This window comes from Canis lupus, chromosome 24, assembly GCF_011100685.1.
Source record: "Canis lupus familiaris isolate Mischka breed German Shepherd chromosome 24, alternate assembly UU_Cfam_GSD_1.0, whole genome shotgun sequence".
Lineage (NCBI taxonomy): Eukaryota > Metazoa > Chordata > Mammalia > Carnivora > Canidae > Canis > Canis lupus.
This window is the reverse complement of record NC_049245.1, coordinates 4984915-5010334: the sequence shown is the minus strand read 5'-3', so window position 1 is coordinate 5010334 and position 25420 is coordinate 4984915. Positions and strand designations below refer to the sequence as shown.

Sequence of the window (25420 nt, the reverse complement as noted above, 5' to 3'; positions counted from 1 at the left end):
ATTGAGCATCTTTTCATGTGTTTGCCATTAGTATGTCTTCTGTGGAGAAATAGCTATTCAGATTCTTCATTCATTTAAAATTGAATTGTTTGAGGGACACCTGGGTGGCTTGGTTAGCTAAATATTTGGCTCTTGATCCCAGCTCAGGTCTTGATCTTAGGGTTGTGAGTTCGAGTCTTATGTTGGGGCTCACAATTAAAATTCATTGGTTTGTCTTTTTGTCATTGAATTGTAAGTAATTTATAAATTCCAGATCCCAGACCCTTATTATATACATGATTTGCAAATATTTTCTACCATTCTGTGGATTGTCCTTTCGCTTTCTTGATAGTGTCTTTTGATGCACAAAAGTTTAAAAGTTTTGTTTGTTTTTGGCTCAAAGTGGGGCTTGAAAACATGACCCAGAGATGGAGAGTCTTATGCTCCACTGATTGAGCCAGCCAGGCACTCCTAAAATTTTTTTATTGAAGTGTAGTTGATATACAATATTATATTAGTTTCAGGTGTGTAACATAATGATATGACATTTATATGCATTACAAATGCTCACCATAATAAGTGTTGTTTCCAACTGTCACCATACAAAGTTATTACAGTATTATAGACTACATTCCCTGTGCTTAATTTATATCCCTGTGACTTACTCATTTTATAATTGGAAGTTTATACCTCTTAATCCCATTTACCTATTTTACTCATCCTCTACCCTTAAAAGTTTTTAATTTTGATGAAGTCCAATTTTATCTTTTTTTCTTTTGTGTTTTGGTTTTATATTTAAGAAACCATTCCCAAAATCCGTTGTCATGAAGGTTGACCTTATGGTTATTTCTCAGAATTTTACAGTTTTAACCCGTGCAGTTAGGTCTTTGATCCATTTTGTGTTAATTTTGGTATGAGGTAAAGATCTAACTTCATTCTTCTGCATCTGAATATCCAGTTGTTCTATCACCAGTTGCTGAAAAGGCCATTCTTCTCCATTGAATGGTCTTTGTACTCTTGTTGACTTTGTACTCTTTTTGTACTATGTTATACATCTATGTATGGGTTTATTTATGAACTCTCAGTTCTATCTCGTCATTCTGTATGCTTATCCTTATGGAAGTGCTTACACTGTTTTAATTACTATAGCTTTGTAGTAGGTTTTGAAATTGAAAAGTATAAGTCTTCTAATATTGTCGTAATTAATTTTTGAATAAGGGAATATGATCAGGTAGTTCATACATCGAAATGATCTGGAAAGGTCTTCCTTGGGGAGTTATGTTCTTTTTTTTTCTTTTTTAAAAAGATTTTATTTATTCATGAGAGACACGGAGAGAGAGAGATAGAGAGAGAGAGAGAGAGAGAGAGGCAGAGACACAGGCAGAGGGAGAAGCAGGCTCCATGCAGGGAGCCTGACGTGGGACCCATCCCTGGTCCTCAGGATCATGCCCTGGGCTGATGGCAGCGCTAAACTGCTGAGCCACCTGGGCTGCCCGGGGAGTCATGTTCTCACATGACATCCACTCTGTTTCCCTTACTCTCTATAGGCAATCCTTGTAATTAATTTTTTCTATCTTTGTAGTGCCTCTTCATGCACATGTGAGCAAATATGAATATATATTATAGCTTTCTTTTTATACAAAAGTAGCATCTTTAACAAATTATTTTATTTTATTTTATTTTTTAACAAATTATTTTAAAAAGGATTTCACAGCATGTTCTAGAGATTCTTTCCATATTAATTCATAGAGAACTTCCTCACACCTTTTGTAATAGCTGTGCAGTGTTCTGTGGTGGGAACAGAACCTAGCTTATTTAATTTTAAATCTTGTTTTTTTAAAGATTTTATTTATTTATTCATAAGAGATGCACAGAGAGAGAGAGAGAGGCAGAGACACAGGCAGAGGGAGAAGCAGGCTCCATGCAGGGAGCCCGATGTGGGACTGGATCCAGGTCTCTAGGATCACTCCCTGGGCTTAAGGCAGCCCTAAACCTCTGAGCCACCTGGGCTGCCCCTATTTTAAATCTTATATAATTTGTATCTTGGACTCTTGGGTTGTTTCTGATTTTTGGGTGTTGAAAACAACAGTGATGCAGTGAATAAATTTGTATATAGGCCATTCATGTTCTGGCAGATATATCTTGGGGATAAATTCTCAAAAGTGGGATTGCTAGATAGAGCTAGATGGCCCTCTATAGGCATTGACCTTTTTTCAGTGTGTGAGGCTGCCATATTCATCACAGTTTTGTTAACAGAATGTATTTTATCTAGAATTTTGTCTTTCTCACAGGTGAAAATGGCATCTCCTTTTAGTTTTAATGTGCAGGATGTGGTTGAACATTTTTCAGATGTTTGTGTGATTTGTATTTCCTTTACCATGAACACTGTTCATGTGCTTTGATTAGGTTATTTCTGTGAGCTTTTCATATATGCCATGAATTGTAGATATTTTTCATGCATTTTGTCATTTGTCCTTTGACCTTGTGCTAACGGTTGTTTGCTGGTCAGACTCTTTTTTAAAAATTTTATTAAGGTTTTTTTTTTCGTTTGTTTATTTAAGGGAGAGAGAGAAAGAGTGTGAGAGAGAAGGAGAGCACAAGCAGGTTGGAGAGGGGACAAGCAGAATCCCTGCTGAGCAGGGAGCCCGATGTGGAGTTCTGTCCCAGAACCCTGAGATCATGATGTGAGCTGAAGGCAGATGCTTAACCAACTGGACCACCCAAGAGCTCCTTTTTCTTTTTTCTTCTTAAATATTTTTTCATTTATTTTAGACATAGAGAGTGCAAATGGGGGGAGGGGTAGAGAGAGAGAGAGAGAGAGAGAGAGAATCCCAAGCAGACTCTGTGCTGAGCATAGAACTATAACCCTGAGATCATGACCTGATCCGAAACCAAGACTTGGATGCTTAACCAACTGAGCTACCAAGGTGCCCCTTTTTTTTTTTGTTTGTTTTTGTTTTTGTTTTTTTTTAAGTAGGCTCCATACCCAGCATGGATCCCAATACAGGGCTTGAACTCATGACCCTAATAACTAAGATCAAGACCTGAGCTGAGATCAAGAGTCAGATGCTCAACTGCCTGAGCCACTCAAGTGCCCCAAGAACAACATTTCCGATCTCTAAGTAGTTGATTTTTAATTTTTTTAAATGTCTGCTGGATTTTGAATCACAGTTTCTTAGATTTCTATAACATTTCTACTCCAGAATTACTAAGAAATCTGGCTGTTCCTCCCTCCTCCCTATCCAGTGCTTTTATGCTTTCATTTTTTTTCTTGAAGATTTTATTTATTTATTTGAGAGAAAAGCAGACACACACACACACACACACACACACACACACACACACACAGTGGTGTGGGGGAGGGGCAGAGGGAGAGGGAGAAGCCGACTCCCTGCTGAGCAAGGAGCCCAATACACGGCTTGATCCCAGGACCCTGAGATCATGACCAGAGCCCACAGCAGATGCTTAACTGACTGAGCCACCCAGGTGCCCCTATGCTTTCATTTTTTATTTTGAAATCTTAGATCAGTTTGGAGTTTATCTTGTATACAATGTAAAGCATGGAATTTATCCTTCTCAGGTAGTTATGAAGTAGTTTCCCAAAAACATTTATTTAAAGAAAACCATCTGTACTTCCACTAATCTGAGATTTTGACTTTATCCTATATTAAATCCCTGTGTTTATGAACTGTAAAGTTTTGTTTCTGTTCTGTTTTTGTTTCCTTTTTGTCTCTTTACATGATGAAGACACATTGTTTCAGTTATTAAAGATTTTGCTATGCTTTCGTATTGTGTAAGATGAGTCTCATCCATATTGCTCTTTGGAGTTTTCCTGCCTATTCTTGTTTTTCTCTATGAATTTTTAAATCAGCTTGTCTAGTTCCAGAAAATCATCTGTGTTATTTTTGTTTGGATAATACTAGATTTATAAATTCATGAATCCTGTGGTCCATGATGATAATCACCATCTAGCATAGTCCCTTATCTCCTTTGATTGTTTTTTGGCCATGGGGTCTCCTGGCTCAGGGGAGGGTCAGAGTTCACAGGTTGGAGTCTACCTTTTTTTTTTTTTTAATTTTTTATTTATTTATGATAGTCACAGAGAGAGAGAGAGAGAGAGGGGCAGAGACACAGGCAGAGGGAGAAGCAGGCTCCATGCAGGGAGCCCGACGTGGGATTCGATCCCGGGTCTCCAGGATCGCACCCTGGGCCAAAGGCAGGCACTAAACTGCTGCGCCACCCAGGGATCCCAGGTTGGAGTCTACCTTTGAACCTCTCTGAGGCTACTCTTGCTGTGTGTCTTTCGGTCCTAGAGGCTTTGAACTGGGTTAAAACCCTGCTGTGAAGCCACTCTAAGGCCATTCTCTTTCCAAAGTGAAAACTTATTCCCTAACCCATGTCCCAACCATCTCTAGCCACATCACCCAACCTAGCACACCACACCAGAGGTTCTACAGTGAGGCTTAGTGATGATATTAATACACTCCATTAATATATGGGATCACAATAAAATGTCAACAACACAGAGATGCACTGAATTTGAATGTAAACTAGAGAAAAATTATAGGTTAAGTTTAAATTCTGTATCATATTCAAGTATAAAGGAATTAAAGTCTAAAATCAAATCCCATGGTCTGATGAGCTCAGAAGTCGCCCTCCTGGTTTCTTACTTTGCTGCTTTTGATGGAAGGGTGTCCTTGCCCAGTGCTGTCCAGGCTCTTTTAGTATGTCTGTACAAGTCCTGCACAAGACCCCGTGTAGGTCTGGTGGGGCCTCAGACACTGCATTGTCCCCACACAGGCTCACTGGTGCCTCAGCAAGGAGGCAGAATGACACCTGGGACCACAGCAGAGCCCAGAGATGTCCAAGCAAAGCTGATGGTCAGAATAAACCTTGCCTTGAGTCTCCCTGTCATGCGAGGAGGGCTGTACCAGTTGCCTTGTATCTGACTTTAGCTCAGATGGGAATTTAACTTCCCAGTGAGAGGTTAATATTGGGCTGTTTCCCCTGGCAGCTCCTGTTGCCAGCTCTTTTGTTTGGAATTGGGGTGGCCCCCTTTGATGGCAGGTGCCCTGACCTGGGAGTAGGCACTTTCCATCCCGAGCCACAGGGCCTGTTCGCTAATTCCTCTGGCCATGGAGTCCCAGGCCTGAGACATCTGCCCAGAGGAGGTGTTTCTCCTGAGTGGATTGAACCATGGCAGAGATAAGCAGAGACCACTGATAAGACTGGGCTTGAGCCTGGGGAGAAGCCACAAGATTCCAGGGATTGCCTTTCTAGTTCTCTCCATGGCCCTGGATGTGGAATGGAGTCTGACATTCTAATGCTGCTGACCTAGGCCTGGCTCTCACTCTCTCAGAAACTCAGCTGATAGGGCCTGTGTGCTTTTTCTGACAAGTGAATACTTGCCCCAGCCAAATCATTTAGGAAATGCCATTGCTGGAGCTGCTGGTCTTTGCTGGTGGCTTCCAGAGCTCTTGCCTCTGCTTTGTAGGCTCCCTGGAGCCATACCAGCCCACTGGGGAATCTGTGCCCTACTGGTGGTACCCCAAATCGGCTGAGCCCTCTGGGGAGATAGGGCCAGGAGCACTCTAGTACTAGAGAAGTGGTTCTATACTGGTGGACAGAGCTGTCATAGTGCCGGTGGCCCATCAGGATACATTCTCCTGGGCTCCAGGTATGATCGAAGCCTGTGGGTCTAGACCAGACTCCTTTAGCTGCAGTGGCCCTCGCTTTGCCACATGCTTATCTGACTTTAGCTCATATGGGAATTTAACTTCCCAGTGAGAGGTTAATTTTGGGCTGTTTCCCCTGGCAGCTCCTGTTGCCAGCTCTTTTGTTTGGAATTAGGGTGGCCCCCTTTGGTGGCAGGTGCCCTCACCCAGGTGAGGTGAGTAGGCACTTTCTATCCCGAGCCCCAGTTGAGTTCCCCAATTCTGTACATTTGCTTGATTTCTCATCTCAGCCTATGCACCTGGCATTAGGGCCTCCATCCATAACTGTCTTCCTGGCCTGTCCAGGCTCTGAACAGCTTTAAAGTACAATGAAGAGGAATCCTGGGTGTGAGGACCTTGCCTTAGTGACAGAGGAAGCTGCCTTTGGGGATGTGCTTAGGTGGGCTGGCCTGAGGCTCAGGACCAGTCCCCAGAGATAGGCCAAGTCCCAACCTGGTCATGGCCATGCAGTCGGCTGTGGAAAGGTGCATGGCTTGCTCCCAGTTAGGCCAGGAAACTGTCATGCATTTTGTTCTCCATTTTTCTTTATTTTTATTTTTTATTTTTTTTAATTTTTATTTATTTATGATAGTCACAGAGAGAGAGAGAGAGAGAGAGAGAGAGAGAGGCAGAGACACAGGCAGAGGGAGAAGCAGGCTCCATGCACCGGAAGCCCGATGTGGGACTCGATCCTGGGTCTCCAGGATCACGCCCTGGGCCAAAGGCAGGTGCCAAACCGCTGTGCCACCCAGGGATCCCTCCATTTTTCTTTAATAGCGTGTTCTTTCCATGTGGTTTTCTTGTCCTGTTCCCCCCAACCCCCCCAGTTGCCCATATTCTCCCATAGACGGTGGGAGTGAGAGCAATAATGGGGACTCCGATTTCCTGCACACTGCTGGGTTGTGGGCCCAGTGCCATGCCTGTACTAACTAATGTGCATCCTTCTGTGGTGACTGCCCTGCTATCGTCCTTGAACACGGGGGGCTCGGAGAGGTGGGACTGGGCCTCTCAGGGATGGTGACCATCAGTCAAGCATTGTTCAAAGGAGTGGGATGTCAGCCTTCACAGGTTAATGGGGTGCACTGGTTTGGACCTGGTAGAGGCCTTGGACAGTGCCTACTAGAAACCAGGTCACAGCAGGTTTGGGGCTCTGGCTGGGAGTTTTCCAGCTGGAAACATGTGGCACAAATGTGCCTGACACATGCTTCTCTTCCAGCTCTAGACAGAACCATGGGACTGATATTTAAGGACGACTTGATTATATCATCACTGGAGCCCAGCTGTGGTTCTACAGATATGTTTCTGTCTTTTAAGATTATTTTTTAAAATGTTTTTATTTCCTCTGGCCAGTATAATTTTTCATGGGGCTTTACTCTTTGATCCGAACTGGAAAAAATGTTCCCCATGTCTTTGGATTTATTGTCTGTACAAATGGAAATTCAGATAATAGTTTGTTCATAAGTGAGGAAAAACAGGAAAAGAAAATAAATTTCTCGCTACTTGGAGTGATAAACATGGTGAAGCATATGTTGTATATCCTGGCAACAGAAATTCAAGGTCGGAAATAATTCCTTTCCTCATGAGTCTGCCTTCAGCTTCTCTGAGGAGTGCAGCCGCTGAAATTTGCCACTAATTGTAGCCATAATTTTAGCATGCAATTAAACACATGATTTCCTTCCCAGCTGATGTCTTTTTAGCTAGTCTGACATGGATAAAACAAAAGCTCTGTAGATTTGAATGGCCACTTTAATTTGATAGAAGTTGAAGGAAAGTCACCATTGTTTGAGCATGCTTGGCTACGCACTTGGAACTAGGTTAATCTTGCCTGTAAAAATGGCGAACAGCATGGGTTCTTCTAATGTAGTTTCTAGAGCTGCTGTCTGAGCATTGAAGAGAAGCGGCCTAAGACCCTCCACAAGGTTAAGGAGGTTGGAGGGACTGATACCAGGGGGAGGAACCAGAGATGAAAATTGTGTGGTCGTGGTGGCAGAAGCCGTGGTTCATGGAGGTCACCTCATGCTGCAGTGGGTCTGGTGTCTGAGCAGAGCTGCTCTCCAGGGAGGGAACCAGAAAGGCCCCAGGCTGGCTTGCTCTGGGCTATTGTGTCCATTTGGTGCTTTTCTTTTCCTCAGCTTCTCTCAGAGAGTCATCTGCTCTGTAAAGGATGTTTTGTGTGAAATTAGGGCTCCTTGCCCAGGGGAGTTTGGGAACTACCAGGGTAAAGAAACTAAATAGGTTTTTCTACTCAAGGAGGTCTTGAGAGCCTGTTATATGCTGCTGTGCTTTGTGATTCTCTGAGGGAGAGTTCAAACAAATGTGGTTTTCCAGAAGTATGTGACTTTATTTTTCTTTATTCAAGGAATACCCTGCAGGGCACAGTGTGGGAAGCACGATTCTGGTTGTGTGGAGCCTCTCGAGCATGACCTCCTCTTTTTTTTTTTTTTTTTTTAAGAATTTATTTATTTATGTGAGAGGGAGAAAGCACAAGCAGGAGGAGTAGCAGGCAGAGTCAGAGGGAGAAGCAGGTTCCCTGCTGAGCAGGGAGTCTGATGTAGTACTCGATTCCAGGATCCTAGGATCATGACCTGAGCTGAAGGCAGATGCTTAACCGACTGAGGCACCCAGGCACTCTGAACATGACTTTTTATAACAATAAAGACATATGCTGATTTTGTACACACCATGTGTGAGTTACTATCCTAAGCACTTGCATACACTGTCTTATGAAATTTTCCCTGTATTTTAAGGTCGTCTTGTTAGCACCCCTGTGGGAAGAAGCTGAGCCATTGTGAGGTTAAAAGAGTTGCCCAGAGCCTCAGAGCTCATGGGCCTGGGCCTGTCCTTCTCTTCCAGCCTGGGTCCTGGTTGTCTTTCAAGTCCTGGACCCTGTGTAGCCTCATCCACGAAGACTTTCTGATTCCCTCCCTATCTCCAGGGGGGAACTTGGGCCCTTCTCTGGTCTCCAGAACCAGAATTTCTCAAGGTCTCTGCCATACTGGGTTGTCACCCCGAGGTGCCCAATTATCCGCCATAGTAGACCACAGGGTTCATGAGCACTAGGCCTGTCTTTGCCTGTGAGCTGAGTCTTTGATCTCTAGCACCACGCCTGGCATGTAGTTGCTGTGAGTGACTTCTACATGTGGACTGGATCTCATATATTCTCTGTTCCTTTATGGTACAGGTGGCAGTAGAAGCGTTCCTGATGGTTCTCAGGTTCTGACGACTCCTACTATTTTTACTCTGGACACAGCTCTTTTCTTATTTTGGATTTAAATTGATACATTTAAATTAAATAAATTTAATTGCTGAACTGTCAAGACCAGTGTGTTCCCTTGAGTCAGCATCCCTATGTGTCATCAGCAGTGGTTAGGCCCAGGGTTTAACAGAGGTACTTGGACGGATGGAGTCAACATTCTGATACTCCACAGCGTCATCTCTCAAAGCATATTCTTGGCTTTCTTTATAAATGTAGTTCAGCATTTGGGGAATGATAGACACAAGTGAGTGGGTTTGGGTATTAAAACAGAAGGTTTTGAATAGGACAAAGAGAAGTGCTCTTTTCTGGGGGAGCCCATGGCCATTTTGAAATGAATCATAGGGAGCAGGATGGTTCCCACAGTGAGGGAGCAGGACCTCCCTCCCCACCTTATCATTTAACTTTTATATTTAATTAGTTTGAAAATTTTAATTATGAAACAAAGTAGATATTTAGTCATGTTTGCCTCTGGTCTGTCTCTCTCAAATCCCACCATCCCCTGCCTTCTCTTTGGTATGAATGTGGTTCTTGTCCTGTGTTTGGCCTTCATCGTTCCTGCTCATGTTTTTTTCATAAATAGATCCGTATATCTATATATCTATAGCTATAAATCATATAACTTGTTTGGGGTATTTAAAAATATCATATAAATAAATAAATGGTATTATGATACATCCTTGTTGCAAGTTACCTTTTTTTTTTTTTTTTTAAAGATTTATTTTAGAGAGACTGTGTGTGTGAATGGGGGTAGGAGCAGAGGGAGAGGGAGAGACTCTCCAGCAGACTTCCTTCCCCCTGAGGGCAGAGCCCAGCATATGGCTTAATCCCACAACCTGGAGATCATGACCTGAGCTGAAATCAAGAGCTGGACCCTTAACCATCTGAGCCACACAGGAGCCCCAGCAAGTTATTTTATAAAGATTTGAGATTTGCCCTGTTGAGGCATGTGGCTGCCACGTAGTATCCACTGAGGAATTAAAGCAGAGTTTATGCATTCATCCCCCCAGTGAGGGATGGATTGTATCCAGTTTTTCTGTTATAAACATTGACAGAATGAACACCCTTGAACATTCCTTTTGTGTAAAAGTTTTTGAGTAGATTCTCCAAGGTTGAATTCCAGAGTTGTAGGGTTTATTCAAGCGCCACGATGCCCTCCAAAGTGGTTAAACCAATTTGCCTTCTCCCCCATTTTATAGTCCTGTAAGCCCACATTTCCCCACCCTGGTGTTCTCAGATCTTTTCATTCTTGCCAAATCGCAGAGCTTACAGTGGCACCTCTGCTATTTAATTTTGCATTTCCCTCTCTACTTATGGGGTTGGCCACTTTCCCCCATGTTTACGGGCTAGTCCCGCTCCTCATGTTTCTGGTTACATTGATCTAGATGACTTTTTAGACAGAGTAACCTTGGTCTTAGACAGATGAGACCTCCATCTCTCATAATTGTATGCATTGCTCTTTCAGATGGCAAGTTTGGTACCTACATGCAAGTCCACATTCAGAATGATGGACCTGTGACCATAGAATTGGAGTCCCCGGCTCCTGGCGCTGCTACCTCTGACCCAAAGCAGGTAAGCCTGGACTTTCTTGGGGTCTGTCTTCTGGCTTTTGGCTTTGATTGAGTCCCTGGAGCAGTTATTAGTTTGAGGTGGAGATAAGACTACATTGTGGTAACTTAACATCTATTTTAATACATCCATTTCGAAGAATGCATCTGTTTACACTGCATCCCGTTGGTGCAGTGGTTGGCTGGGCAGCGCTTCTCCCTTGCCTCTTTCCCTGCTGCGAGGTGCCTTGGTGCACACACGCCGCTGGGTGGCAGCAGAGTAGCGGCACAACTCCACTGAGCCCTGGCCTGGCGTCTTTACCAGTTGAGAATGGTTACCTGGGGTGGGTTTTGTCCCAGGTGTGGGTACGTGTGCTACCTGAAGTTCTTTGTAAATCCTTATTTTTCTAAAGCACTGTCTGATCTGGATTTGCTGTAGACAGATCCTGGATCTCTCTAAGCTTTGAGGAAAATTTTAATTAAAAGAGAGAAAAGTATCTGTGATAGTCCTTGTAACTTGTATGGTTCTTATAGATGCTTAACACTTGAGGCATTATTAATGTGCCACTTAATAGCCTTCGAGACACATGGGAGCAAGCAGAGGAGTGAGAACCAAAGGGATATTTCTGTTCTTCCTTCTCCACCTCCTTCCCTCCATTCCTAGGATGCTGTGAAGTGGAATGATGCAGCAGGCAGGAGAAGTATTATATAAATACCAAGTCTGTATGACCTGTTCAAAGTCGTAATGTTTCTTTCATTGATATTTATTGAATAAAATACTCCTGAGATATTCTTTTCACGAGAGTAGAGTAAGAGGGACGCCTGAGTGGCTCAGCGGTTGAGCATCTGCCTTCGGCTTGGGACATGATCCTGGGATCCAGGATTGAGTCTCACGTAGGGCTCCCTGCATGGAGCCTGCTTCTCCCTCTGCCTGTGTCTCTGCCTCTCTCTCTCTCTCTCTCTCTCTCTGTCTCTCATGAATAAATAAATAAAATCTTAAAAAAAAAAACAAAAACAAAACCAAGAATAGAGTAGGAGAAGATAGCGGAGCCCATAGTCTGAATCTTTATGGATAATGCCTGATTATCTAAATAGTCCCCTGTCCAGCCACGGGGACCGAGGACTCTGGTTGCTTCATGCATCTGCTACTGGGGAACCTTTTGTAAAGACATCATTGTGACAGCCAGTGGGACAGAGTATTAAGGCTCTATCAGCCTTACAAACAGTTTCTGTGAATTATTTTGTGCCCGCTTGCTTATAAATTCTTATCTCCCTTTCATTCGGGGAATATAAAAAATAGTGAAAGGGAATAAAGATGAAAGGAGAGAAAATGAGTGGGAAATATCAGTGAGGGTGACAGAAACTGAGAGACTCCTAATTCTGGGAAACGAACAAGGGGTGGTGGGCAGGGGGATGGAGTGACTGGGTGACAGGCACTGAAGGGGGCACTTGATGGGATGAACACTGGGTATTATGCTATATGTTGGCAAATCGAACTCCAATAAAAAAATATACAAAAATAAATAAATTCTTATCTCCTATGTGAAGATCTGCCTCTGTGGCTGAAATTGGTCTAAGACTTGCCATCGGTATAACCTGATACCAGTCTATTTTTTTTCTTTTAATTTTTATTTATTTATGATAGTCACACACAGAGAGAGAGAGAGGCAGAGACATAGGCAGAGGGAGAAGCAGGCTCCATGCACCGGGAGCCTGACGTGGGACTCGATCCCGGGTCTCCAGGATCGTGCCCTGGGCCAAAGGCAGGCGCTAAACCGCTGCGCCACCCAGGGATCCCCACCTGATACCAGTCTAGAGGAGGATAGCCAACTCTCATCTACTTTGGGTCTTTACTGTTATCAACAAGAGGAACCTAACAGTTATGCAAAAACAGACTAGTTTAGAGGTTAGTTCAGAGCTTGCAGTTGATGGTTCTCTCCAATGCAGAAAGCTAAAACGAAACTCCTGCCATCCCACCTCTGGCACATTCCTTTTGTTTTCTTTTTCCCTAAATTCATGGGACTACCATTTACCTTTTCAGGCGGGCCCAAATCTGGCATCATCCTACTTTCATTCCTGCCTCTCCCAGTACAATTTCCTATATGCTGATACTGCTGTAAGGTGTGGTGGTTGTTTTTTTTAAATGTAGTAAGTAATTTAATCTTTATCATAGGGTGATGTGGGAATGGAGGTACCAAACTTAAGCAGTTACTTAAGGTCACAGAGTTGCCGAGAGAGGCAGAACCAAGATGCAAACCCAGTTTTCAAAATCAGGAGGCAAAAAATGATTGCCTAAAATCTGAGGTTGCTGATGTTGTGTGTGTTTTTTTAAAATATTTTATGTATTTGAGAGAGAGAGAGAGAGACAGAGCATGAGCATGAGCAGGGGGAAACGTAGAGGGAGAGGGAGAAGCAGACTTCCCACTGCACAGGGAGTCTGACATGGGACTCCATCCCAGGACCCTGAGATCATGAGCTGAGCTGAAGGCAGACGCTTAATGAGCCACCCAGGCGCCCGTTGACATTGTTTTTGAAGAGAAATCTAATGGTCTCTGAATGTTTGCCACCTCCTAGCCTTTTTTGGAGAATGTCTGTGGTTCCTTTGCATTGGGGCCTGTGGTTTATTTTTATTTTTTAAGTTTTTATTCAATTTACTGAAACTACAAAAATAAGCAGCGTGGGTGATTTTTGTTTGTTTGTTTAACTGTTCCCCCTGCCATAGTTCCAAGTTATAATTTTTAAGGGGAACATAACCTTTCTTTCTTGTTGCTGAATCTTTGGATTGTTAGAGAAGCAGGGACATGTTTGACATAGTAGTAGTAGTGCTGGACTTCAAAGGTGATAATTGAAGTTCCTGGAGTTACTGATTACATTAAAGAAAATCATGATTGAAAAATCTATGTGGAAGTTTAAACTTTTTATTTTGAAATATTGGAGACTTGAAGAAAGAAAAGTTAGAGTCCACAGTTCCCTTGTATGCTTTACCCAGCTCCCACTAATTTACTGCCTTCACAATCCTAGTACACTGATAAAGCACCGAGATTAGTACTGATACAATGCTGTTAATTGATGGAGGGAATGTTGGGGTTTGGAGCCGATGGCCAAGAAAGAATTCTTGAGACAACTTTGGTGCAAAAAGGTGGTTTTATTAGAGCACCAAGACAAGACCCGTGGGCGGAAAGAGCTGCCCTGCAGTTGTGAGGAACAATTGATTATATACTTTCAAGCTGGGAGGGGGTTAGCGAGAGCTTGTCTCTAACGAATTTTGGAAGCAAGGCTTCCAGGACCCTGAAGGGGTTAGGAGCTATTGTTAGGAAAAGGTCATTACTAACTAGTAAAACCCTAGTCATGAGACCCTTTAGATGTTTATCAGTGGGCCATATGCTTGGAAGATGATTGCTAACATAGATCTTGGGGGTAGAGATAAAGGAAATTTCCAAAGGAATTTTTATATGTTAAGGAAGACTTACATGATCCTGGGGTATTGGGATGATGTTAAACTAAGATTGCCTGTTGCCCTTAGTAGAGTATTAACATTGAGGCAGCTGACTTCCTAAAGGAATGTCATTCTGCCTGTTTCAGGGACTTGTCAGGGGGCTGTAAATAGTAAGGAGATTTAATTTTGTTTTGCCTTTGTTTCTTGCATCATTAACTATACTACAAACTTTATTCAAATTTTACTATGCTTTTTTTCTAATGTCCTTTTTCTATTTCAGGGTAATCCCACATATAATAATTGTTATGTCTCTTTAATCTGTGACTGCTCCTCAGTCTTTCCTCATTTTTCATGACCTTGACAATTTTCACAAGTACTGGTATGCTCTTTTGTTGAAGATTCCTCAGTTTGGGCTCTCTGATTACATTGAGGTTATGCATTTGACAGGAATAGCAAATAGCACAAAAGTGAGGTGACTTTCTCAGTGTATCATAAGGAAGTACATGAGACTGATCTGTCTTATTATAGGTGATATTAACCTCAATCCCTTTGTAAAGGTGAAGTCGACCAAATTTCCATATATCCATATATTATTATGGATGTTGTTATATTATTAATAATAATTGTATTATTATCCATAATATTAACCTTTCCCCCTCATCTGCTCTCTTGTTTCCTCATAACAGATGCGTCTTTCTGCTTCACAAAGAAGCCATCAGATGGCATTGACCGTTCTCCACCTCCCTCTAACTATGTAGGTAGCAGAGCTGCCCTTCCTGTGCTGAGGCCAGTGTCTTCCCCGGGCCAAGACTGGCTCTATAATTTGTGGGGCTCAGTGCAAAATGAAAACAAGGGGCCCCTTTTTGGAAAAGTGTAATAAGGAATTTCAGGATGATAACACAGAACTTTAAGCCAATGGTGAGCCCTTCTATGTGCAAGGCCCCATGAGCCTGCATCTGGTGGAGCCAAACTAGCCTGGGCTGTGGTGCCCTCCCCCACCTCTGCTTCTGCCTTCCTGCAGCCTCCATTAAACCCTTTGTCCTCTTGTCAAGTCAGTCTGTCTCTCTCAGTCATCTGTTTAATTCCCGTGGCTTTTAACTATTCCCCAGCATTTCCAGTTGAGAAACACCTCCATTTCCTCTTGCTGCCTGCTTGGTGTGCTGTAACCTGCAGAGGCGCCCGCTGCAGCCCCTGAGCTCCATGCTGCCTGATTTCAGGGCTGGCAGGCCCTGCTGATCTGCTGACTGAGCAGCATCTGCCGCTGCTGCCCGCCTGCCCCTGGATGGGGTCTGGAGTCTTGTTTTCTGGGACACCTTTCTCTCCTCATTTCCTTCTTGCCTCTGGCTCTTCTCTCTGGTTTGATTTGATTGCTGTTTTGTGGTTCTGATTTATTATTCTGCTTTAACTATATTTGGGAAAAAATTTTAGTCAAGTTTTTGTTTTCATTACAAATCTGTTTCTAACAAGTGATAGAATAATAATACAGTGTATCTTTAGGATCCTCAATCTATTTTTTAAAAGATTTTATTTATTCATGAGAGACACATAGAGAGAGGCAGAGACCTAGGCAGAGGGAGAAGCAGGCTCCCTGCGGGAAGCCGCATGTGGGCCTCAATCCCAGGACTCTGGGATCACGACCTGAGCCAAAGGCAGATGCTCAGCCACTGAGCCACCCAGGTGTCCCTAAGATCCTCAATCTTATTTCAATTAGTACCTCTTTTCTTTATAACATAAAGACATACGAGCATAATTTTTTTAAACATCTAATGAGACATGCTAACTTACCAGAGTAAGAAAGTCTTATTTTATTTTATTTTTAAAAATTTGTACTTTTAAGTAATCTCTATACCCAGTGTGGGGCTTGACCTCACAACCCTGAGATCAAGAGTTATATGCTCCACTGACTGAGCCAGCTAGGGGTCCCCAAAGAGTCTTTTATTTCAGTTATTTCTGAGTCTTTCTTTTAGGAGCTCTCTGTTCAAATCCATGATTTGCACTGTATGAGTTTAATTTTTTTACTAGTTAACTGGCACTGGAGTCTCAGACACTGCAACAGTGTACAGATCTGTGTCCTCTTGCTCTCCAGTAGGTGGCGACAAGTAGGCATGGAGGGCCCTGGCGATGGTGGGGGCCAGCCTTTGCCTGTGATCTGTCTCTGCCTTTCCATTCTCAGGAGGAAGGGGGTTCCTCTTTGGGCAAATAGCTAATTTGCTTGCTTTTGTATTGGTAGGAAGACAGCAGCCAAATTCTTCTCACTGATAGATAAGCAGGCCTTTCTGTCAATTGAGCTTTTAATTGTTTTCTTTTCTCAATATAACCCAACTAATAGTGAAAACTGCATACATTGTAGAGAAATGGTTATTTTGGCAAGTTTTAAAATACAGGTTCTTTAAACCATCTGAACAAATGTGCTGTGTGTGTGTGTGTGTATGTGTGTGTATTTATGCATCAAGTGTTTTTTTAGTACATGGTACTGTACCGGGCACCTGAGGAAGAGAAAGAAGTGCTATGACCCAGTCCTTGCTTCCAGGGGTAGATCTGAGGCAGCATAAACCTGGAATGTTAGTAGCAGTGAGACAGGTAAAGAGTAGTATCCGACTGCTTAGGACGTGTCACAAGACCATGGCGTCCTGTTCCTCCTTAAGACCCTTCAGTGCCTTCCAGATGCACTTAGATTATAGTCTAAGTTCCCTTTTGTCATGCCTAAATGCCTGATGCCCAGGCTTCTGTGGCTCTGTCTGCCCTGCTCCTCAGTCCTTTGTTCCTCGGTCCCTAGACTTTACCTGCTCTCACTTCCTCTCTATTCAGAGAACAGACTGAGCTCTTTCCTACCTCTGGCTCTTGTCTCAGTGTCTTTGTTTCCTACCCAGAAGGGATCCTCTTACCACTGTCAGTCCTGAGTAAGCCCCTTTCAGCTACTCTGCCCCCCTACTCTGATGATGAATTTCATAGCACTTGGCCGTCAATTATTATCTGCTTATTTCCTTGTTCTTCATCTGTTCTCCCCACTCCTAAAACTCAAGCTACCTTAGTCTTATTCACTGCCCTGTCCCAGGAGGGAGGCTGGGGTGTGTAGTTTGTTTTGGACTCGTGTGTCATGGGCTGGTGAGCTGTGCTGTCTGTGAATGTCCTGGGTTCCAAGAAGGCTGATGCCCCCGCTGATGTGGTCAAGCCTCCCAGGGGATTGGAGGTTTTCACTGACCTTTAAGGATGCGTAGGGAAGGAGGCATTCTCGATTGTTGTTTCCAAACTTGCACTGCAGTTAGGGGTACATTCTTATTTTTACAAATCCCAGGGTTCTGCTTATGGGTCATGCCCCTATTTACTGCTAGTGAAGTCTGGGCTGGTAAAGGTGACTAGTGGTTTGCCTATCTTTAGCAGATCTCTGCTGGTTTTTGGAACTGGCCCTGCAGCCTCTGCATGCTTTCCTGTGGCTGCATCAGAAGCATGCCCCATGCATTTATAGGCTGCCATGTGGGTCCCATGATGTGTTCTGACATTGAGAGTCGGAACAAGAGCATGATGTGCTTGCTCTGAAAGATGTATTTCCAAAGGGAACAGGGCATGGAAGCAGTACCAGCACTACCAGACAGAAACTATCTTTCCCCTGTTGCATTCTTGCGAAGGAACACGATTCTGGGAAGAACATGCTGATGATTACCTAGACAAGATTTCTAGTGCATGAGTTCATTTGTGGGTGGCTAGATATTGGGAGATTTCAATACCCTACTTAGCCATTCCTGATGATAGGAATTTGTTCCTGCTCTTGTTTTAATTTAAATATCCTTCCCCTTAAGTAGGGGGTGTTAGCCAGGGGCTCACATAGAGAGTTGCATGTGTGTGTGAGGAGGTGGGGAGGTGCATTTTGTAATGAGGGGCTCTTCCCTCAGGACTGGAGCCCATGTAGTTTATAGTGTTGCCGTTAATTATTTATATTCTCATTTATTTAGTGTGATTGAAACTCTCAGTTAATGGAAAGGCTAGAAGGAGCTGAAAAAATGAGCTTTCAAATACACATCTTTGAATTAGCCCCCGTGTTTATTGACACATCGCTGGGGTAAGTTGACCAGTGAAAAATGGTGCCAGAGCTTTTAATTTTATGCTTATCTGAGTATTACCATCACTTCACCTATAACTTTCTTCCCAGACTTGTCTTACTGGCAAGGATCCATTCTGGTGCCTGGAAACCTTAGAATGCCTGGATTGAGACATTTATGGCTTCTGCAGGATCAGAAAGAAATACATAGGGTAGACAGGTGGGTGGGGAAAAGAGCTCCGTTTGGTTTTATTTATTTGTACTTCCAGAGACAGGGTAGCCTTTTTAGTAATACATGTTCTGGAATCCAGAAGGTGAAACAGAGGACAGACGAAGGATACAGGTGGCACCCTGTCACGGGTGCACAGAGGTGGGCTCTTCGTTCCTGCATGTTCCAGTTTGAGGTTCAACTCTGATGAAAATTATTCTCATTATAAGGAGGAATTATGTTGATTCCCATAAGTTTGCATTTTTTTCATAGAAGTACATTTATGTACAGTAGGTCTTTCCTTTTCTATTTTTTTTTTTAAGGCTTGAACTTAGGTGCGAGTTCCCTATCTCTGTTGGTTTCATCTCGGTTTTTGCATGACCTAAGCCAGGCTCGCGTTGTTGACTTGCCACAAGAATGTGACTCCAAGTCTGGTTGCCAAAATAGTACCCTAGTCCTATCCTTTATTCCAGGCATTAGTTCGTTTTGTCATGTTGATTTATCAAACAAATGTTGAGAGTCCTATTTTATTTATACTGAAGTGTTACTAAAACAGAAGCAGAAGCATACCAAGAGCATCTTCATTAGAGGTTTTGTTGTTGCTGTTGTTCATTGTTGTCATGGTATCGTGGTGGGAGTGCTGATGATCCTGAGTCCTGGGACTTTGCCTCCCACATGGGGAAGGCTTCCCAAAAGGACAGGGCTGGTACTTGGCCGGATCTCTTCGGCTGCAGAAATCACCTTTGTTTTTCTTTCAGTGTGAGCACCCACTTTCCTGAGTGAGGAAAGCAGCACAGCCCCCACACTCAGCTGCTTTCTCTCTCACTCTCTGTGTGACTATCATAAATAAATAAAATTAAAAAAAAAAACATTTTATTTCTTTATTCATGAGAGACAGAGAGAGAGAGAGAGAGAGAGAGAGAGAGAGGCAGAGACATAGGCAGAGGGAGAAGCAGGCTCCATGCAGGAAGCCTGACGTGGGCCTCGATCCCAGGTCTCCAGGGATCACACCCTGGGCTGAAAGTGGTGCTAAACTGCTGAGCCACCAGGGCTGCCCTACTTTAATCTTTTAAAAAATATTATATTTATTTATTCATGAGAGACAGAGAGAAAGAGATGCGGGACTTGATCCCAGACACTGGGATCATGTCCTGAGCTGAAGGTAGACGCTCAACTGCTGAGCCACCCAGGTTTCCCGTTATTTTAATCTTCTAATCTTATTGGTGGTTGTGTTAAAAACACGAATTCCCAGGGGTGCCTGGGTTCCATTTTAACACCCTGAGATCATGACCTGAGCTAAAATCAAGAGTTGGACACTTAACCGACTGAGCCACCCAGGCGCCCTTAAGCTTCTTTTTTTTTTTTTTTATTCCCAGGGGACGGAGGTGAAGTTTATCCTTCCATGGATTTATACTTTGAGCATAGCAATATTTTATACAGACTCAAGATTTTAACTGGGACTGGTAGTTGTGTTCCTTCAAGGGCTGTATGAGATCACAGGCTTTAAGCTGCAGAGGGTGCATATGAAAATGCAGAATCTTCTCACTTTTCCCCCCACCCCTGATTTTCTCAACCAGATTACCTGGCATGTCGAGGAAAGGCAGAAGAGTAGCAGATTTACGTGTTTAACTAGTTCTTTATGTGTTCTTTGTACACCGACATTTGAGAACTACTGGACCAGAGAAAATTGAACATTGCCATTTTTAAAAAAAGGTTTTATTTATTTATTCATGAGAGACACACAATGGCAGAGACATAGGCAGAGGGAGAAGCAGGCTGCCTGTGGGGAGCCCGATGTGGAACTTGATCTCAGGACCCCAGGATCATGACCTGAGCCAAAGGCAGATGCTCAACCGCTGAGCCACCCAAGCATTCCAAATACTGACATTTTTATCTGCTCTAGGCATTGGTTTCTCTAGACCACCCTGCTCCCACTCCCCACCCTCCCAGCTGTGATGTCTATGAATACTTTACAACCTGTGTTACTGCAGCTGCCAGTAAGCATGATGGCTGGGCTTGATTATTTAGGTCACATATGAAGCTGTCCTTATTCATCAGTACCCCCTCAGCTCCTCACCCCTCACCCCCATACACACTGAAGTGATGAAAATATTCCCAGAGCATGGTGCCTTCCTGACACAATTGCAGATGTGTCAGGGAAAAGCCGATAGCACAACAGCTCAACATATTAGTGACTGAGGATGGACCCCTCTGCAGAGCAACATTGAGGCATAGGCAATTAGAATAGTTGGTTTCCTTTTTTTATTTTTTTAAAGACTTTATTTATTTGAGAGAGAAAGAGAGCGAGAGAGCTTATGTGAGTGGGGAGAGGGGCAGAGGGAGAGAGAGAATCTCCAGCAGACTCTGCATCGAGTACAGAGCCTGACATGGGGCTCAATCTCAGGACCCTGAGATCATGACTTGAGCTGAAATCAAAAGCCAGATGCTCAACCAACTGAGCCACTCAGGTGTGTTGGAATAGCTTGTTTCTTTTTTTTTTTTTTTAAATTTTTTTTAATTTTTATTTATGATAGTCATAGAGAGAGAGAGAGAATGAGACAGAGACACAGGCAGAGGGAGAAGCAGGCTCCATGCACCGGGAGCCCGATGTGGGATTCGATCCCGGGTCTCCAGGATCGCGCCCTGGGCCAAAGGCAGGCGCCAAACCGCTGCGCCACCCAGGGATCCCTTGTTTCTTAAGAGAGATGAACTCAATGTGTGGATTGCCCGGTGGCTAGGGGAGATTGCAGTGGCATACTATCTTGAGATTTTTGGTTTGAAAAGCAATGCATAGTTCTCTTGTTTTTTTGGGGTACCAGACCAGACATGCTTTATTCATTGGTCGATTTATTTTTGGGACTTGAATAAAAACCCAGGGTGATCATCACCCAGCCTTGGCTAGGAGAATTGCAATATAACGGGATGCATGAATGTTGAGGCTTTGTGGGAAGTTGGCTAATCATTTACTTTTAAAACACAGGGGACGTTGTATTTTATGGTGTATTAGTTATTAAGTTCATGGTAAAAGCTTTTCACATTAAATTGTAGGACTAGTTTCCTGCGGATTGTTTACTGGTTTTTGATTGTTATTTTTTTCTCCTTGTCTTCCTCGTCATCCAGTTGAAAAGAACTTGTTCCCTGTCTCCACCTGGTGCTGTGCCCCCCAGACCCCCATCTTTTAAGGTCCATTTCACATAGTATTTCATTTATGATACTTACCTCAGGGCTCACCCAGGCGGGCTCTTCCTGCCTTTGAATCCTTTATTGCATGGTGTGGCACTGGTTGTGTAGTGGTTGATGCTTTTATTAATGGCCCATCCTTATTTTTTGTTAGTTTGTTTGCTTGTTCATTTACCCACCTCTGCATCCACCATGTTTTCATCCATCCATCTACCTATCCGACCACTCACCTACCCACCACCCTTCTATCTGTGTGTGTAACAGATGCTGATCAGGTGCCTGCTCTGTGCTGGCCTTTCGTGTAAGTACAGCACTGAGCCAACAGCGCGCCCTTATGGAGCTTGCACTGTAGTGCGACACATTCAAAGACAAGCATAATTTAGTCTTGTTTATATAAAGAAATAAAAAACAGGGTGAGGTATAGAGAATACTGGTGGAGTCGGGATTACCTTATGAGGGCTGGGGAAGGAGGTAGAGCTGAGAGGGAGCTGAGGTGAAGCTTGGAGGGAGAATGTGTTTGATGGAAGGATCAGCAAGTGCAGAGCCCTGGAGCGATCAGTGGAAGAAAAGCCAGTGTGGCCAGAGCTTGGAGAGGGTATCAGGGAGAGGGTAGGACAATGAGGGCAGAACTGTGGCCCAGGCCTAATGGTCGAGGCCTAGTGGCCAGGGTAGCAAGCCGGATGGTTGTTGTGTGTGTCTGCAGAAGTGGCTGAGCTGGACTATAGGCTGTAATGTAGGCTGCGGAAGGAGCGACAGGGAGAACAGTTAGGAGCTCTTGAAACAGGTCGATGAGAGACATGGAGAGAATCCGGATGTACTTTGGAGGCTCTTAACTGCTCTGCTGTTCTGCCTCCCACAGTAAGGCTTTTCTATAAATGATTGACGTTTGAATTCTTTTATACCAGGATTTGAACGATGAGAAAGTTCACTACTAGAAAGACCCCATTCCTGCCTCCAGTGCAGGATGGTGAGGGGATTCCATGGCATGAGTTTCTTTGAGTTTCTAGGATGAGATCAGACATTTCGACGTGATGCTCACCCCTGGTTCTATGTGATCCTTGGTCACAGTGTGGACATAAAGTCAGAACCTCTGTTTGATAATGTCAAACAACAAAAAATCAAGTTTCAGGGATTTACGTGCCCCTCTTCAAGTCAGCATGAAGCCACATGTTTCACTATCAGCCAGCTTTCCCCCAAATGCAAAAAACTTTAATTATTAAAAGAAATTGTAAAAAGCCCAAGAAGCCTTTATGTTGAATTTGATTTATATATACCATTTTAACTTGTATCATTAAGGCAGTTTCTAAATCTAAGTGTTCAGAACTTGTCAGAGGGAAAAAAGGATTTATTTTTGGAAAAGTATGTTTCCTGGTGTTCATTGATTTTGGAAATTATGGGAAGTAATTGTCTAAAGGGTGGCCGTGGCTCCAGAGGCGGAGTGGAAATCCAGGGCTGGAAGAGGCCGTTGTGCTTGACTGATGCCCGTGGACCGCTCGCTGGGATCAGGTCAAGAGTTTCATAATCATCACTTTCTACCTGCTTTGTGCCACCATCTTAGTTATTTTTGTCAATACAAAACAAAAAAGAATAGCCCTTTTATGAAGATTCTTCACATTAAATGTATTCCTTTGACTGCTCTTCATAGAAAATGTGAAGTCAATTTCTTTTTCTATTTTTAAGCATGAAAGTGGAGCCCGGAAGCCTCAATTTCTGTGTAATGGAAAGATCTAAGTTTGTGGCCTTGTTTCCATACTCTACTCCTCCTGCTCAGGCAGGAGCACGATGCCCACAGAACACCCCCAAGCAGTGGCTCTGTTCAGGAATCACAGTGTGGTTCGACTGCAGGGAGGGCAAAGGCTGTTATTAGCTGTTGGTGGTGTCATTGTTGGGTCATGAAACCTTCAGGGGATAAGTACAAGTCCTATAAAATTTCATTTCAAAATCTAGACTAGATCTGGCCTAATGCTCTGTGGATTCCTTTTTTTTTTCCCCCCTTTTTCCCTTTTCATTGCTGTCCCTGTGCCCCCTTCATTTTCTCCTGGGAAGAAGCTCCTATTATTGTTTTTTAAATTTCGTGCAAGCAGTGTATCAACTGGAAAAGATCAGTTTAGAAATGTTATTTTTTCATTAGTGAGATTTTATAGTATTCCTGGGTAGAAAGGTATTTTTATAGAAGCAGTTCTTTTCCTGCCTTTTATTTTTCTCGTGTGCCCATAATATACCATTTGTATATCAAATTTTGTTCCATATAATATGTAAAATCAGTATCCTTTTAAAAATTTGAGATACACTAAAGAGGATTTTGGCTATAATTTCTCATTTCCAGAGGTAACACAATTAATAAGTTCTATGCCTTTTCTTCAAAACTTAATAAAAATTTTGTTTACCCACATTTATCATATAGTCATAGAAAATACCTGGTATCTCTGGGAGTGTGCATATTATAAAATTGTGGTAAAATATAAAACATACCATTTTAACCATTTTACCATTTTCGAATTTTCAACTCAGTGGCATTAAGGACATTCATGTTGGTTGTGCAGCCATCACCACCACCATCCATCTCCAGAACCTTTCATCTTCCTAAACTGGTGCTCTACCCATTAAACTCAAATTCCCCATTCCCCTCCATACCCCCCAGCCCTGGTAACCAATGTTCTACTTTCTGTCTCTGAATTTATTATTTAAGTCACTCACATGAATAGAATCAAACGGTTATTTGTCCTTTTGTGTCTGGCTTATTACTTATCTTGATGTCTTTGGAGCTCATCCGTGTTGTAGCATGTCAAATTTCATTCTTTTTAAAAGCTGAATAACATGCCATTGTAGGTATATGCCATATTTTGTTTAGCTGTTTGTCAGTTGATAGACATTTGGGTTTTTGCTGCTTTTTGGGTCTGGAGAGTAATGCTGTGAACACAGGTGTACAGATATCTGTTCGAGTTCCTGCTTTCAGTTCTCTTGAGTGTATACATAGAAGTGGAATTGCTGGATCATATTCATAATTCTTTGTTTAATATTTTGAGGAAGTGCCCTATCATCTTCCTCAGTGGCAGCACCATTTTATGATTCCACTTGCAATGCGCAAGGTTACAACTTCTTCATATCCTTGCCATCACTTATTATTATCATTATTATTATTATTTTGATAATAGTCATCCCAATGGGTGTGAGGTGGGATCTTGCTTTGATTTACAACCCTTTTGCTTTGTGATGATGAGCATCTGTTCATGTACTGATTGGCCATTTGTATGTCTTCTTTGAGGAAATACCTATTCAAGTGCTTCGTTCCTTTTTTGAATCATTTTGTTGTTGAGTTGTAGGAGTTCTTTATCTGTTATGGATTTTTTTTAAAATTTTTTTTATTATTTATTTATGATAGTTACAGAGAGAGAGAGAGAGAGAGAGAGAGGCAGAGACAGGGAGAAGCAGGCTCCATGCACCGGGAGCCCAATGTGGGATTCGATTCCGGGTCTCCAGGATTGCGCCCTGGGCCAAAGGCAGGTGCCGAACCACTGCGCCACCCAGGGATCCCTATCTGTTATGGATATTAATCCTTTATCAGATACATATTTGCAAATATTTTCTCCCATTCTGTAGATTGCCTTTTCACTCTGTTGATGGTGACCTTTAATGTATAAAAGTTTTACTTTGTTTGTTTGTTTGTTTTGTTTTTAAGTAGGCTCCATGCCTAGCCTGGTGCCCAGTGCAGGGCTTGGGCTCACAACCCTGAGATCAAATCCTGAGCTGAGATCTAGAGTCAGACACTTAACTGACTGAGCCACCAAGGTGCCCCTAAAAGTCTTACATTTTGATGAATTCTATTTTCTCTGTTTTGTCTTTTGTTGCCTGTCCTGTTGATGTCATGTCCAATACATGATCCCTGGGTGGTGCAGCGGTTTGGCGCCTGCCTTTGGCCCAGGGCGCGATCCTGGAGACCCGGGATCGAATCCCACGTCGGGCTCCCAGTGCATGGAGCCTGCTTCTCCCTCTGCCTATGTCTCTACCTCTCTCTCTCTCTCTGTGACTATCATAAATTAAAAAAAAAAAAAAAAAAAAAAAAGACG

At 43.1% G+C, this 25420-nt stretch overlaps 1 protein-coding gene across 5 annotated transcripts in view; it reads left to right on the top strand.

The window, feature by feature from the left end:
- DTD1 (D-aminoacyl-tRNA deacylase 1) overlaps positions 1-25420 on the top strand; it is a 184615-nt gene that overhangs the window by 17302 nt on the left and 141893 nt on the right. For 3 of the 5 annotated variants that reach the window (XM_038571469.1, XM_038571467.1, XM_038571466.1), the window contains exon 4: positions 10412-10518. In XM_038571469.1, the coding sequence (XP_038427397.1) occupies positions 10412-10518 (107 nt within the window). Of the gene's footprint in view, positions 1-10411; positions 10519-14615; positions 14684-25420 lie in introns of all 5 variants that reach the window. The other 2 variants (XM_038571465.1, XM_038571468.1) reach the window with 1 other exon arrangement.